Source organism: Tamandua tetradactyla, chromosome 5 (genome assembly GCF_023851605.1).
Source record: "Tamandua tetradactyla isolate mTamTet1 chromosome 5, mTamTet1.pri, whole genome shotgun sequence".
Lineage (NCBI taxonomy): Eukaryota > Metazoa > Chordata > Mammalia > Pilosa > Myrmecophagidae > Tamandua > Tamandua tetradactyla.
Genome location: NC_135331.1, coordinates 110,999,645 through 111,016,901, shown reverse-complemented (window position 1 = coordinate 111,016,901; position 17,257 = coordinate 110,999,645). Strand labels below are relative to the sequence as shown.

At 41.3% G+C, this 17,257-nt stretch overlaps 1 protein-coding gene across 6 annotated transcripts in view; it reads right to left on the bottom strand.

Moving 5' to 3' along the window:
- PAQR8 (progestin and adipoQ receptor family member 8) overlaps positions 1-17,257 on the bottom strand; it is a 30,951-nt gene continuing 13,694 nt past the window's right edge. For 2 of the 6 annotated variants that reach the window (XM_077162057.1, XM_077162058.1), the window contains exon 2: positions 1-2,808. In XM_077162057.1, coding sequence (XP_077018172.1) covers positions 1,684-2,748 — 1,065 coding nt within the window. In that variant the 5' untranslated portion in view covers positions 2,749-2,808 and the 3' untranslated portion in view covers positions 1-1,683. Of the gene's footprint in view, positions 2,809-4,212; positions 4,303-4,341; positions 5,939-17,257 lie in introns of those variants that run through there. The other 4 variants (XM_077162054.1, XM_077162055.1, XM_077162056.1 and 1 more) reach the window with 4 other exon arrangements.

The following is a 17,257-nucleotide window of genomic DNA, read 5'->3' as shown; positions in this document are numbered from 1 at the left end:
TTCCACATAGCCATATATTAAGTAAAATGTCCATACATTTCCATTTATAAGGCACAAACCCACAAATCTCAGAGGAAAGAAGAAAACAAAGATTCCAAGACAACAAAGCAACATAGTAACAGAAGAGGTGATCAAACTGGAATTAAACCACTTCCCTTTTTAGCAAATAGGGACCTCATACTGACAGGAAATGTATGCTTCCGAGGAAGGCTTCCATAGCCCTTCCCTCTCTGCAGTCTCCTTCACTGAGTTGGTACCAAAATTCAGTTCTCAGGAGAGAGGGCCGCAAGGACAGAACCACATTTCAATTGCAAATATCTTCTACTTCATAAAAGCTGCTGGGCAGCAACGTTCCCACTTAGAGAAGCCTTCAGGGAATGTCACACAATGAGTACATATGCTCACCTGTCTCGGGCTTTTTTAGGAGTTCTGCTCTAAGCTGAGGCAGAACTGCCTGCCCGAGGACCCTAAACTGGGATAGTTATGTGGGTCCTTCATCGGGCAGCATCTGTTGAGGAGTCTGGATCTTAGGCTCCTCCTGAACCCTAAAAGGATCCTTAGAACCAATTCACACAACCTAGGGCTTTTTGAACATGCTGGTCACAATTTGGAGATTCGCTAGGGCAACCTCCAGATCTCCTAGCCTATATGTGAGTCAGCTCTAATAGCTCTCAAGTAACCCAGTAGTCAAGAGGTGGAAAAGAGAAGGATCCTGTGACACCAAAGAGTTTCCATACTTCTTGGCCAGGACTCCTAGTGGCTCTACACATATACTGTCTAGTAATGTTTACATTAGCATTATATGCAAACAAGTTTCCTAAATGTCCATGGGGATCCAAGCATTTCCTGGAAGTATGAAGTATGACTACCTTAGTACCACTAGCTCTTTGTTTTTTTTTTTTTTTTTTGCATGGGCAGGCACTGGGAATCAAACCCAGGTCTCCGGCATGGCAGGTGAGCTCTGCCTGCTGAGCCACCATGACCCACCTGCCGTAGTCCTTTATATCACCATGCAAGGTAGAGATGGGAGTGAACAGCACTTTAGAGAGAACAACCAGGCAGATGGTCATCCAGAGAAAAGGGTCAGTGTCACAGCGGACAAGAGAGAAGGGGCCAGAAATCGGACAAACTGAGTAATTCACTCTAAGGGTTTCACTGAAGCATCTTGAAGATTCTGACTTCTCTACCCTAGACAATCCAAAATCCAAATGAAATGGGGTTCTGGGGCCAATTTATTCAATTACCAAAGACCAGAAGGGTAGGACAGCCATACTGATAGGCTGTGGGCCAGCCACCTACTTTCCAGTCTTAATTTTATTATCCCTTCAGTTCTAGAGCTTGCCTCTTGAGTCTGTAGTCAAGATTCTGCTATATTTTCAGGTATGAAGATAGTCCTCCTCATTCAGTTTCCTGTGACTCTTAGCTGAGGTCCTCTCCCTCCCATCTGCTGTGTAAGGCATGAGCCAGAGGGAAAAGGAACAGTCCTGTTATGGACCACAACAACAACAACAACAGAACTCAGGAATCCTTTGGCTCTCCAATGCTGCAATCGTAGCATATCCTTGGAAATATGTGTTAACTGAAACACTAACCCTTAAAAACAAAAATGTCACCTCCTACTGTTGTACTGTTTTCCCAGATCACAATCGGTCATATCTCCACACATGACCCCACCTGCCAGCCTCAGGAATCTTTCTTGGTCAGTTTGGCCTTGATTTTCTGCCTCAGGAGGGCTGCAGTGGCAGCGCTGCAGGCCACCAAGAAGAAGAAGGAGAGGCAGGCCATGTGGACAGACAGAGGGCTGTGGCGCTGCAGGAAGATGTCCCGCCGCCCCTGGTAGTCCAGGAGGATGGCCTCCAGCTGGGAGAGCGTGCAGACAGACAGAAAGGCATGGAAAATCTGATGCCCATGGCCCACAATGTCACAGGAACCCGGGAAGTACTTCTCGGGCACGGGGCAGGAGAAGAAGTAGGCGCTGACCAAGAAAAAAATGATCTGAAGGGTGTGGTACCATGCCGCCTGTTCCTGGCAGCCAGCCAGGTGGCAGAGGGCCACGCGGTGTGCCACGGGGCTGATGTCCAGGACGAACGCCAGCCCTGCTGGCACTACCTGACAGATCTTCCTCATGACTGGATAAGGCCTCCGGTAACGATATTTGGCGTAGCAACAGCCAGCGCAGGACAACCAACCGCAGAAAGCAGCTGCCGGCAAGAAGAAAAGCCAGAACCGCTCATACCAGGCCTGATCAGAGCTGTAGAAGAAGTGGGCCAAGGCACTGCCGTACTGGTAAACGCTCACGCCGACATAGTCCACAAAGTAGAAGCTGTAGTGGGACAGCTCCGACTTGGACTGCAGCAGGTGGGCCAGGAGGCTGCACGTGAGGTAAGTGATTGAGGACAGGATAAAGAGGAGCAGGGGCAGGGAATGGGTGGAGGCCCATGGCAAGGCCTCAGCCTCAGCAAAGGCCCAGAACCGCAAGAGGACGGCCAGAGCCGCCAGTAAGTGGGTCCAGACATTTACCACCTCGTTGTGTTTCTGAAAGAGGCTGAAGAAGTAGTAGCGCCACTCGTGGCCTGTGGGGCGGTAGCCAGTGTGGATGTAAGGCTCCCGGAAGAGCTGGGGCACGTCTGTCTCGGGGACGGTGCAAGGCATCTTGGGAAGCCCGTCTTCCAGGATCTTGGGCAGGCGGCGCAGCTGCTGCCCGCTTACGGACAGAGTGCTGAGGCGCTCCAAGATGGCGGTCGTCATGGCTGCCGATGGCCGGGCGAGGGTTCTGCGCAGCTCGGTCAGGACAGGCGGGGATGCAACCTTAAGAAAACAAAGGAAAGTCAGCACAGATGCAGTGAGAGAGGGTCTGAGCTAAGAAAGGGAAGGAACTGAGGGTTAAACAGGATATGGCTTTCCACAGGGAAAGCAGGGAACTGCTGACAGCTTCTCTGAGCCTCATTTTCTTCATCTGTGTGGAGTGATGGAGTTGGACCCTTCACTAGTCCAACCTCTGATTCTGTCTCTGCTATCACTACAGTGTGGGGCCTGTAAAATAGAAATTTAGCCATGTTGGTGTTTTGTCTTTTTTTGGGACTCAAACCCAAGTCTCTGGCATGGCAGGCGAGCACTCTGCCACTGAGCCACCATGGCCTGCCCTATCCGTATTGTTTTTAGTGATATCTAGAAGACAAGTAAGGCTCCATTTATATGCTTTGGGGTTTCGTAGATGTTACTAAAATGTAATATTAGCCTGACTCTAGTAGTAGTAAATATTATATAATGAAACATAAAAATTATAAATTACACACTAATTTCACTGTTAACTCAAAAATCTGAGATAAGCAATCGACTGAACCTCAAAATAAAGACAAAGCAAATGACTTAACTAGGTTGGTAAAGACCAATGAGGTTGGTGAAAACCTATGTATAGTCTGGGAAATATTTTAACAGTCACTAAAAATTAACCTAAATGACCTAAATTTACCAAAAATATATACTTAGAAAGATTATTGTTGATATATTTTTAAAATTATACTATGGAAAGTAAGTACTTTTAGACTTGCCTTTCCTTGGTAACTAAATCTATGCTCAATGAATTTAAGGCCTGAAAAATTCTTAACTCTTACTTGGAATTTCTAGATGAACTATCAGCTAGATGAGGTCACTGATTATTTCTTAAGATATTTCATAAAATGGCAGTATTTTTGAATTGTAAAATGGGAATGTTAGCCACTTTGTTATTTTAATAAATTCTAGGATATACCTAAGGCTAAACTTAAAAAGCATTTGGAGTTCCTAGATGCTATCAAATATAATCAGTTCTAGGAACATTAAATTTTATAGGTACTAAATAAATGCATATAAATGTTATAAATATTGCTGTTACTAACAGCTAATCCTGAACTATCTGCTAAATTCACTGGTAACTTGAAAATCTAATGTAAGCAATCAACTGAACCTCATACTGAACTGAAGACAAGCAAATGATTCACCAATTAGGTTAATGATGGACAACTAGGTTTGTAAAAGTGATGGTTAGCGACAATTCTTGCAATGGTCTAACAGCTACACAAAATTTAAAAATAGTCTAAGTTTTACTGTATTAATTACAAAAGTTGGTCATCTTTATTAAGCTCTGGAAAGTAAGTCACTCTGGACTTGCTTCTTCAAAGTAATTAAATCTGTACTCTATGAATCTCAGGCCTCAAAATATCCTTAACTTACACTTGGAAATTCTTGAAATATCAGCCAGATGAGCAGTGATGATTTCATAAAATATTTCATAAAATGGCTGCAAAATTTCATGTGAAGTTACTAGACAAAGAAATGGATATTGAACTTATTTGCAGTTACCTTCCATACTTTGTACTTCCCAAGCTCTTTTCTTTAGTAAAGTTCAAAACTTGATTTAGCTAAATGGCTCCCTTCATTCAGAGACCCTCAACTGGGAGAGATACTGCAAGTGCTACTACTACCTAGGGTACTACTGATTTTAGGGAGGAAAATTTAATCTTCCTATTCACACTCCTTAATATTGAAAGGGAAAAAATATCTAATTAAAAAAATGTAGGGCATGAGAATAAATAAAAAGTGAAAGACATTCAAGGAAAGCTGAAGCCAAGCCCTGCCACTTACAAGGTGACCTTGGGCAAGTATTATAACTCTTTAAGCCTCAGTTTCTTCACCTGTAAAGTGGAGGTAATAATTGGACATATCATATGGGTGGCTGGGATGGTGAAATGAGAGAATCTAAACAATAAAATGTTTAGCACTCTGCCCAGCTATCATAGGCGCTCAGTAAATGTTAAGTATTACTGTAATTTTATTTCCATGAGAGGGTCTCCATGACAGGTACAAAGAGAGATAAGACTGGGTCACTGCTGTAAGTAGGTCAGTCTCCTGGGGGACAGACAAGTAGAGGTATATGACAAAAAAGCATGAGAAGTACAAACAAGCACTGGCTCACAGCCTCTGCAAACACACCCCAAAGAGAAGAGACCTGGTGTCAAGACTTTTCCAAGTGACCCCGGAAATGAGGCTTTGAATCAAAATTCCCAAGAGAAGATGAGGAGGAAGAGGTTTCCAGACAGAGAACAAGGTCAAAGAGCTTATGCCAAGATCTGGGGCCTGAGAAGCCTGGAGACCCTGAAGGTCCCTGATTCTGCAACCTGAGCCCCATATCTACGAGCCCTGTGACCCTGGCCAGCCTCTCCTAGCCTCCAGCCTGAGCTCCGGCATCTGTGAAGTAGAACTAATGATAAAGAGAAGCTGCCTCCCAAGGTTGATGGCAGGAACATATGATGTGATGTTTGTAAAGTGTTTGACAAAGCACATGGTTCCAAGGCATGCCATTATTGCTACCATGGCTGGAAGGAGATGCAGGCGTGGTTAAGGAGAGGGGAGCCTTTCGTACCTTCTCCTACTGCAGCTCTGGTTACCCATATGGTGTTTAGCTAGCGACCAGACAGTGGCCTCCTACCAGGAGTGAACGGGTCATGAATTAAGTGCTCGATGTGGGAATTAAAGACACTTATTAAAGAGTTAGCCAGAAAAAGAAACACAGAAAGCGGGAGAATGTGTGAGAAAAAGAGAATGGTCATCAGAATACCTTAATTCATTAAAAACAAACAAAAAGGGAAAATAAGAAAAAGCAAAACAGTCCTTCTGCTATTACCCAGCAGAGGGCACCCAGCACCAGGCAGTTAAGCTCTGGATAGAAATTCCAACTGATCTCGGGTGGCAGTTGATGACAGGGCATGGGAGGGGCAGAGAGTGGGGCCAGTGAGGCCAGAGCAGGTGGGGACATTCACTCCCTTCTGCCAGGAGGCACGGATGGGCTCAGTGGCCCCCAGGCTGGGTCTGGGAAAAGGGCTGACTTTTTAACCTGTTGCTGTTAGCTAAGAAGCATATAATCTGGGGGAGCTGGGCATAGTGATGCTCTGGGGAATTAAAGGGTACTATTTTCTGTAGATATGAACCTCTGATATCTTTTGTGAAGTAGAGAGGGAAATTAGGTAAAAAAAATATCCATCTGGTTTTCTGGTTGGGAGAAATTGAGGCTGAGTCGCTGGGATATAAGGCTTCAGGAGACGGAATACCTGAGGAGCTCCCCAAGAGGCCCAACCTGCCTTGCAGTCTAAGATGGTGGATACAACCATGCCAATCTGAGACAACTCTGCATCTGGGGTAAATGAGACATGATCACGCAATTCTTACTCATCTTTGTATCCTGTACAACCAGGTGTTAAGCACATAGCAGTTTCTTAGAAACAAATGACTGAACTGAATTTTTTTATTTTTTAAAAATATAACAACAAACACAAGCATTCTTAACATATGATCATTTCGTTCTACATATATAATCAGTAATTCACAATATCGTCAAAGTTGTATATTCCTCATCATGATCATTTCTTATGAGGACCTTCAGACTGGGGTGGCTGCATTTTTTTTTTTTTTACATGGGCAGGCACCAGGAATCGAACCCGGGTCCTCGGGCATGGCAGGCAAGCACTCTTACCTGCTGAGCCACTGTGGCCCACCCGGGTGGCTGCATTTTAAAGATTCCTGGAAAAAGGTGTCCCTTGCAGAAGAAATTATTACTCTGGCTTTAATTTTTCCTGTGCATTTTTCCTTTGAAGTTAAAGTTAATAGCCTTTTGGCCTTGTACCTCTCTGCTTCTCAGGTCTATTAACCTCTTCCTAATTTGTTTTCCATAAGTTAGAGTTAGTAAATAATTTCCTGGAAAAAAGTTATCACTATAAAACCATTAGAAGGGAGATTGAGGTACTAGGATTAGAGGGGCTTTCAGGATGAGAGCCCTGCAGACATGGGTTTCTGGAGACCACAATAAGGCTGCATCTCATTCTGCCCTTCTTCCCTTTATGTCCCCTTTATGTTTCTGCACAAGAGGATCCCTTTTACAAAAATCCTTCCTTCTCCCCACTCTCCTCCTAAACTTGGAACCCTCTAGCTCAGCCAACTCCAGCTCATCTTCAACACTCCTCCTTCCAGGGAACCTTTCCTACCCCCACGCTTGGTTAGGGTTCTCTCTAGCTCAACTGTACCTTGGGCTTGCCTCCTCCAGTATGCTTCTCTCCTGGGGACCCAATCATTGCTTTGCTCCACTGATTTTCCCATTAGCCATCAGTTCCTTTAAGGGTAGGGACTGTGGAGGTACAGAAATTCCCATGTCTAAAACAGTATCTGCACATAGAAAGCACCCAACAGAGGCACAGAGAGATAAAGTAACTTGTCTAGGACTACACAGTAAGTGGTAGAGCCAGGATGCAAACTCAGTTAGCCCTAGAGTGTGGAGTCTTAGCCACGATGCTATGTGACCTTCAAAAAATTCACACTAAATATAATATATTTTTATAATATGCAACTTAAAATATACTTCTGTAACATCACTCTGCTCGATTTACAAAAATAATCTGAAGTTGACCCTACAAAAATAATCACTACTTACAAAAAAGTTTCTCAGTTCTTTTCCACTGAGTTTATTTGTAAATCAGTCTTCAATACTTTTCAAGAGAAGGAAACATGCTTCGTACAACATCTGAGTGCAATCTATCATGCAATTTAAGTATGTATGCAATCCAGATAAACATGGTCATAAAGCTGATGGGCCTCTTTCGTCTTAAAGAGACATGTGGTTGATCATAGCTGGCCTTACAAAGTTGTTGCAGAGAGATGTGTCAGTCATAACCTAGAGACTGAGGTCATTTATCAGCCTGTTGGTGGAAAGCACATGGACACTGAGAACTGTCACTGATTTCTGCAACACATGTCGCAAGCTACCTAAAAAGCCTCTCCCTAATCAATAAAGTGGAGAATTAAGTAAAAGGCCTCATACTTGGGAAACCAACATGGTTTGGTACTGGGGACATTTTCTCTGTTTGGAACCCAAATAGAAGCACTCCAAAGACTGGTATTCTATGATCTATTACAAGGACTCTACGTGACCCTACCACAAACTTGGAAAAGCTAATTATCTGCAAAGAGCACTGTGCCAGGAATTAGAAGTCTTGACCTTCTGTTCCAGTTCAATCACCAACTATTTGACTTGAAGTAAATCACTCAACCTCTTTTATATTTGTATTTGTCTATAAAATAGTGTAAACTCTACAAGCTCGAATACTGAAAAATTCTATAATTCACCTGGGTTACATTTCGCTTTGTGCTGAAATCTGCAAGTAGATCCTGTGGCATTAGCTTGTGTCACTGTGAGTGGGAACAGCAGAGATGGCAGGAAGATAGCTGCTGGTTGTTGGACAGAGGACAAAAGAGGGCAAGTGCCATTACACAGGGCAGAAAAAATGCTTCCACGTCACTGCAACACCATAAATGGCTGAGAAGGAACAGCAGCCAAAATGCCGACTTGGTATTCATTTATAAGGGCTGGCACTGTGCTTCTAAGCAGCCTTTGGTCTAATCAGAGACAGAAGTGGGGCTGCAAACAGTCACAGATGCCTCCAGGAGCTCAGTCATTCTTCAAGGGAGAGCCCGCTGGGCCCACACTGATATTTTTATCCAAGACTGCCAAGTCTCATATTGCTCTTCATAAAGCCCTATTTTAAAGAGAGTCACCACCAGCAGAATATTATTGTTAGCAGAGACAATTTTAACATGAACCCAGATTCACTGACAGTCAATGCATATTTCCCCTAAATTTAACAAAGCCTAACAGACATAAAGAGCTATTTGCTTAAAAAAAAAGGGTGATTTTCTTTAATAAATTATGATAAATCTATGTCATAGAACACTATGCACCTATTACAAAGAATTAGATACATATATTTACATTTGTTGCTATAGAAAGATGCACATGATATATATATTTGCACCACTGTTTATTCACTATATTATCCCCTACACTTAAAAGAATTACTCACTAGCATAGTAGGTAGATGCTCAAAACTGATTTGTTGGACAGGTACGTGAATGAAACATGGTTACAAGGAGAAAGCATGTGTCTTATTTTTGTAAATATAAACATGCACAGTAAAAATATGGAAATACATATAATCAAAACGTTAACATGGATATTGCTAAATGGTGGGACTATGGAGAATTTTACTTTTCTTCTAGGGTAGGTACTATCATTACAGTACTTTTGCTTGTTTGTTTGTTTTTTACAATTTTACTGAAAGGTAATCACACATCATACAAACCATCCAAAGTATACAATCAACGGCTTGCAGTATCATAACATAGTTTTGCATACATTCCTAGGTTTAGTTTTAGAACATTTCCTTACTCCAGAAAAGAAATAAGATTAAAAAATAAAACCCAAATCCTCCCAATCTTTTATTTCCCCTACTGTTGGCCCATAGTATTGGTGTGGTATATTTGTTACTATTGATGAAAGAACATAAAAATATTACTGTTAACTTTACTCCATAGTTTGCAATAGGTGCATCTTTTCTCATACAACCCTTTATTACCTCTATTAGTAACTCCTTGTAATAATGTCATGTATTTGCTTTAGTTACAGGAAAGAACTGTTTTATATTTTTTGTATTTCTATAGTTAATCACAGTCATAGTCCACTGTGAGAGTCACTGTGTTATACACTCCCATTATTTAAGCTCTACCTTTCCTTCAGGTGGCATATATGATTGTAAACGTCCCCCTCCCACCAGTCACACACCATTCAGCCCTGTTAATTATTCTCACAATAACATGCTACCATCACCTCTGTCCATTTCCAAATGTTTAAGTTCAATCTAGTTAAACATTCTGCACATGTTAGTAACTGACCTACATTCTTTAGACTCATTCTATTGTCTATGTTATGTTTATGAGTTTACATATTAGTTGATATCAAATTATATTTGTCATTTTGTGTTTGACTTACTCACTTAGCATAACGCCTTCATGGTTAGTCCACGCTGTTGTATATTTCATGACTTCATTCATTCTTACTGCTGAGTAATATTCTCATATATATATACCACAGTTTGTTTATCCATTCATCTGTTGATTTGGACATTTGGGTTGTTTCCATCTTTTGGGAATTGTGAATAATGGTGCTATGAAAATCAGTGTGCAAGTGTCTGTTTGCACCCCTGCCTTCAGATCTTCTGGGTATATCTGGAGTAGTGGGATTCCCAGGTCATAAGGCAGGACTATGCTTAGCTTCCTGGTGAACCGTCAAACTGATATCCACAATGGCTGTACCACTTTACACTCCTGCCAGAAGTGAATAAGTATTCCTATTTCACCACATCCTCTCCAACACTTGTAGTTTCCTGTTTGTTTAATGGCAACCATTCTAGTAGGCGTGAGATGATATCTCATAGTCGTTTTGATTTGCATGTCCCTAATTGCTAGTGAATCTGAGCATCTTTTCAGGTGCTTTTTAGCCATCTGTTTCTCCTGTTTGGAGAAATGTCTAGTCATGTCTTTTGTCCATTTTTAAAATTTGGCTATTCATCTTTTTATTGTTCAATTATTGGATTTCTTTATATATTCTGGATATAAAACCATTATCAGATATGTGGTTTCCAAATATTTTCTTCCATTGAAATGGCTGCTTTTTCACCCTTTTGATAAAATTATTTAAGCACGGAAGTATTCAGTTTTTAGGAGTTCCCATTAGTTTTCTTTTGTTGCTCATGCTTGGGTGTAAGGTCTGGGAAACTACCTCCTACTACTAGATCTTGAAAATGTTTCCCTATATTTCTTCAAGGAGTTTATTTTACTGATTCTGCTGTTCAGGTCTTTGATCCACTTTGAATTAATTTTTGTATAGGGTATGAAATAGAGGTCTTTTTTCATTCTTTGGAATATGGATATGCAGTTCTCCCAACACCATTTATTGAAGAGACTGTTCTGTCCCATCTAAGTTGTCTAGTATGCTGGCAAAAAAAAAAAAAAACCCCACAGCCCAGGTCCTCCAAATTCAAACACCCTAGTTATTCTAGTACATGCCGAGCCAATGGTACGCATGGAAGTAAGCAGCTCCTGTATACACGGCCCAAGTGTGTCCCAAAGCCACAGTACCTTCATGTTGGTCCCACAGGAAGAAGATCTGACTTCAGTGTGGAGAAAGCCCCACAGTCCACAGGGCCCAACAGGGAGGTCTTTGCAAGATGGCAAGGAGCTCATTGTCACCTGGAGGAAGGCTGGCAGCGGGCTGTCCTCGGTGGTCTGGCTGTGCAGGTGACACAGCCCAGGTAGGAGGCCTCCTCAGATTCATGGCAGCCCCACAGCCCGTGTCCTGGCGCCCCTTGCTTCTTGCCCCCTTTCGACAGACGAACACAGTGCTGGCTGGATACATCAGGCCCGGGAGCATGCTGAGCATCTACAGTACTTTTCATCTGGTTTTGTTCTCTTTTTTTGTAAGCTGTAATTTTTCCACATGACTCTCCCGTTACTGCAGTACCATTTGTTGAATTTTGGGGGGTAGGCAGGGGTAGCAGGAAGTACACGGGTGGAATCAAACCAGGGTCTCCCACATGGCAGGTGAGAAGTCTTCCACTGAACTGCCCTTGCACCCCCTTACAGCGCTTTTTACCAATAAACATTTACTCCTTCTAAAACTGGGGGAAAAAAAATATTATTGCTATTCTACAAATATGAATATTTGACATAAATATGAAATAAGTTGTTAAACATGATTGTTAAAGTATCTATCACGACACGCCTTCCTCCAAACCACCCCAGAATTCTAAAGGAATCCATATATACTCACATTATTCTGTGGATTTTGAGCTTAACTAATTAGCATACCCTACTATTATTAAGTTATCATTAGGAATTATCTAACTATACTTGCCACAAATATAAGCTAATGTGAGCTAGGAGGAAAAATAAAAAGCATCTGTTAAATGCAGCAATCATATTCTCTTAGTTTGGGAAAGCCAGTATACACAGTATTTTCATAAGACTTTTCCCACAGCCCTGGCCATGTCATAGAGGTGAGGTTCATCTGAGGGCACAGATATGCCAAGTCACTTACCCTCCAAATGTCCTTTCATTGGCAGCTCCCTATAATATTCAGAGGAGGGGAAAGAAAAGACAACCTTAATTTGTCGCCACACCCCTGGGGAAGTTGAGCAGAGCACATTTCTTCCATGTGTCCTCTTCCTTTTCCCTACTGGAACCCTGTAGTTGGAACTCCTGATTTTTTATTTTTTTACTTTTATTTTTTTTTTAGTTATTACCTCCTTTATCTCCCACATCTCAGCTAACCTCCCCTCCGAGAAGGCACTATTTTCAAAATGCATCTTACAGATACGAAATGCACCTTTCACAAGTAATAGATTAGTCTGTTTTTTTTCTTTTTTTGGAGGAGAATTTGGAGGAGCTGGTAACAGTTTAGAAGAAGACATTTCAGAGCAGTCTAAGGAAGGAGGTCACTTTTCTTCAGAGACTTCTTGTTTGGGTGAGGGTAAAGCTCTGCTGTCTGAAATTCATGTTAATTAAAGCTTAGGGACAGGTATCTCCCAGGACTTTTCCATTCGAGTGTAACCATCAACTTCATTAGATGTGGTTAGACTTCAGTTATGTAGCTTCTCAGCTTAATCCAGCCTCCAGCCTGCATCAGAGATCCACAAACCTGCTGGGACACAGGCCAGCTCAGGTGAACCCTGAAGTGAGCTGCAGATTTTCACTTGCAGGAAATCAATCTTAGGAATGTACTTTCCATGGCAGAAAAATCTGATAACAAATTAAGCTAGGGTTTGGGCACCACGTAAAGAATTCAATATTTCCTTCTAATGAAATGTTAACCCTTATGCATCGAAAACAGTTAACTCTTATGGCAGTCCCAAGACCTTGCCTAATTTGCTACAAAGAATCAAGTAAGTCATTTCATTTTCAGTTTTTCCTTAGAAATCCTCAAGGCCCTAATTCAATTCCACACGGGCCGTGAAGTATATTCCAAGCCATTTTGATTGCTTTTCTCCCTGAACACCAATTCCACAAGTTTTAGGAAGCAGAATATCCGGACACCCACTGTGACTTCACCGTCCTATCCGTATAACTTTGCCTCCCCTGCTTACTTGGGTTGCAAGTTCCTTGAGACAGGAACAACGACTGATCCTTTATTTCTCCTATCAGCAAGCTATCAGAGTAAAGGCACCCCAGAATGTGTCAACAGATCACTGTCAAAGACAAAGTGAAATCAGACTTTCCTTTTTCAATTTCCACTTCTAAAGGTAAGAATCAATGAGATCTTAGATAATTCATTTTTCAAAAGGAAACAAAATTTCAGTTGTATTTTATTTGTGTGGGGTTCATCTACTTGGGAGGTATCCATAACAATATCTAAATTGCTAATTGGGTTCCCAGTCACCAGCTCACTTTTGATCTAAATTCTCCTAGCGCTGAGACTTTTGTACTCAAGAATGCCAAAAGCTGAGATGCAAGAGCTGGCGAGCCCAGGCAGAAAAAAATGATGCAAAATAACACTAGAGCAGGAGTTGAGACCTAGTTTTTTTGTTGTTTGTTTCTTTGTTTAAAGTCCTGTTGTATAGGAAAAGGCAGAACAGACTGTCCTAGTTCTCTAAACAGACCACACTTCAAATCTCCAATGTTATTGGACTCCTCCATGTGCAACAAAACCTGCTTCTCTTATTCAGGCTAAGAGTCAACCCTCCTAAGTGAAGTTTTGCAACAGCATCAAGCAGAAATAATTCCATCCTATTATATCCCCTTTAGCAGGATGCTGTAACTAACTATACATGTTTCTTCCCTTACATTAAATTGTGAAATTCATTGAGGTGCACATGGAAGTTACTCAAAGCATTTTTGAAAAACCTTTAGTTTGTGGTACTTGATGGTAGGAATAATTGAGACACAGAGAAATTAAGTGAATATTTAAAGACCTGTACCAAAGCATCACTAAGGTATGGATAGACTCTACTGCTTCTGATTCCTGTCCCAAGGGTCCTGCCAACTGTATCTCAGTAAAAGAAAGTCAATCAAACAGGAACAGGAAAGAGCTAGGTGAGAAGTGGGTGTCTGCCTCTAAGCTGATAACAGACTGGTAATCTTGGCTGGTTGTAAGGATCTAGGAGTGTCATGTCGGGCCTCCTCCCCCAGGACATTCCGAAAGCGTTCCCCTAAGGGTAGCCCTGAAAACCCCTTTCCATTTCCCAGTGTGGCCTTTCCTACAAGTTGAAGTAGGAGCTCTTCCTTAGAGAAGCTATGTTGAAAAGTTAACCTACTCAATTCATATCATTAACTGTCACACAACTACAGTTTTCATTTCCATTCCATTTCATTTCCGCTACATTACAATTACCTAATGGCCTCATCTACAAGCTCTACCAAGGTAGTGATTATTTTTCACAATTACTTTAGCTCCAAGGTCTCAGATTTGAAATCCTTCCTCCCTAATCACAACACTCTTGATTTCTATTTGGCTGTACCCTCCTGTTTGGGCTCCTCATAACCTCCAGTCCCTGACTCCTCTTACCTCCTACTTCAATAGCCTCACTTAGGCACCACTACCCATCCCAACTCAAACCCAACACGGTGCCAGCTGTTTCATTCCTGCCCTGGTCAGGCCTCCACATCTCTCTTTTCACTTAATATGTTTTGAGATATTTTTTCACATTAATTAGTACACACATTTCTGGTCAGTTAATTTTCTCTACTGAATAATTTCCTTTGGGTCATTATATCATCATTTATTTATTCACCCTGCTGTGGATGGACATCTAGGTTGTTTCCAACTATTACAGATAATAGTTGTACAGTGTACAGTCTTGTCCCTGCCATCTTTGCCCAGGCTATGCCTTTTATCTAGGATATTCTTCCTTTTGCTACTTCAAAAAACTTCACCTATCCCTCAAAGTGCCTCTCAGATGCTGACTTTCTCATGCCTTCTAGTTCACCCAAAGAGGTATCTTCCTCTGTCCATTCTCCTGCAGCATTCATTTTGTATCACGCAAATGATGCTGTTACATATAATCTTGTCCTATAGTTCTTTGGACAGTTTCTTATATTATTAGGTTGTAAGCTTCTTGTGGTCCAGGACCATGTCATGTGGCATTAAATCTCTCTCCTCCTCACCTGGAACCTAGCATGGTGGGTATTTGCCTAAGAGGAGATCCTCAATATATGTCTATTGAATCCACTGAGCTTTTCTTTTGCTACTAAAGTGCTGCTATTACCATTGACTCATATCTAATGACAAATAGCATACATCTATGACTGTTACATTCCCATGTATGACTATCTCAACATGGGGGTAAAAAGAAGACTCTCTTTATCATTAAAATCATACATTTGGAGAAATGGGCATACAGGAGGATACTCTGAACTCCATAACACCTTAAAGATCAAGGAAAATATTCTTCCTCCATTCTTTATTGTCAAAACACCCAAGATCCTACAGCACTTATGCCAATAATTTATAAGAAATTTATTCACAACTAAAGGAAATTAGACATTTGAGATAAGAATGTTATAAAAAGTTGCAGGAGAAAAAAAAAAGAAAGAAAAAGTTGCCGGAGACAATTTTCGAGAATGGTGCTGTGCTTTTCCAGTCAACCATACTTATTCCATCAGGGTGGAAAAGACTTAAAGGAAGTGTAAGCTCCCCCCACCCCCACCCCACACCTTCCACATAGTCCCTCATCATGGGCAATTATTCTACAACTTTAGATGGGGAAGAGATTCACAAACAGCATGTGTGTTTTGAATGGCTGCTACAGTAACTTCATAATCCTTGGCCAGGGGACAGGATGGTGGATGGGGTGTAGAGGAGACAGGGAAAGACGTCTTCCTGACTCCAAAGTAGAGATTCAAGCTCATTATACTTCTTTTTTATTAGACCTATAAAAATGAAGTTAAACAGTGAGATACCGAAAATCAATTCACGAGTCCAATGCTGCAAACCGTTTTTACTTTTTTCATGAGTACACAGTACTATCTTAAATGATAGCAAGTTGACACCTGTTTATCCCAGCCTTATAAATTACTAATAAAACATGACCAGGTCACCGGGTTTTTTAAACAGCTCACTATTCCATGCCATATGACTTATCAGATAGAAAATAATTGCAACAATTAGTCCTCAGCTGCCTACTCTTCCTAGCTAGAAGGTCAGCCTAAGCCTAAATTCCCTAATCTAATGAAAGAGTTTAAAACTTCTTTTGGAAAAGCATGTTTTTCTCTTGACTCCTCGGGCTAAACAACAACATGTAGACTTAATAGTAACTAAAAATTCAAAAGCTTTTTGCTTCTAGATTATAGAGCTTGATTTTAGAAAGGGCTAAATAGAGGAATAACCATTTATTTTTACTGTAACATAACCTCAAGTCTCAGATGACAGCTGATTATAATCTGTGCAAGTGCCACCTGAGTGCCTGCATTGTTTTTCCAGTGAAGTTGAAATCACCCAGGACCACAATTTCTACATCAGCTGCCCACCCATGTAAACCCTACAGGTATACACTACCGATCATTGCCTTGGCATTGCCATACATCACCTCTGGGCCCTGGAAGATTTCAGACACGGATTATTACAGCAGCCACGGAGGAAACAATTCCTTAGTGTTTACTCAAATCTCACCTTCTCAGAGGGGCTTACTGACCACTCTATTGAATTTAATACTGCATTTGTCCCTCCCCAGCACTCCAGAGCCCCTTTATTCTACTTTCTTTGTTTGCCATAGTACTTATCATCTTCTGACTTAATTTATTATGTTTATTCCCTGGCTTTCTCAGCCCCACAGCAGCCCACAGTATCAGCCCCATCAGCAGAGGAATCCTTGTATACTTTGTTCACTCATACATCCTCTCCACCCAACAAAACCTAGCACATAGCAAGTGCTCAGTAAATATTCATTGTAAGAATGAATGAATGAGTAAAAGAAATACTGAAAGTACACCTTATGTACTTGCCTTGTTTCTCTGTCAAAATCTTAATCTGTCCTTGAGCATAACTATATGTATCTATTTATATAATTATATATATAATTTACACATTACCTTTATTCAAGCAACACAGGGTCTTTAGAAAACAATTATCCCTTTAACTCATATTTGCTGAGTCACTACTATATACTATTACCATTCAGATGGGAAATCTGAAGCACATGGAACTTAGTTTTTTTAAGAGTTCACAAGAAATCCATAGGAAAACCAAGGAGAGAATCTGCAGCACAGAGAAAACTTAATTATTGTCTTAAGTGGGGTCTATCCATTTGTTATCTCTGTTTGGCTGTAACAAAGGTGCCTGTAAATGAATATGACAAAAAGATCCATCTTCCCCCACTAAACCTGCTTCGGTTCCAGTGCTCCTATT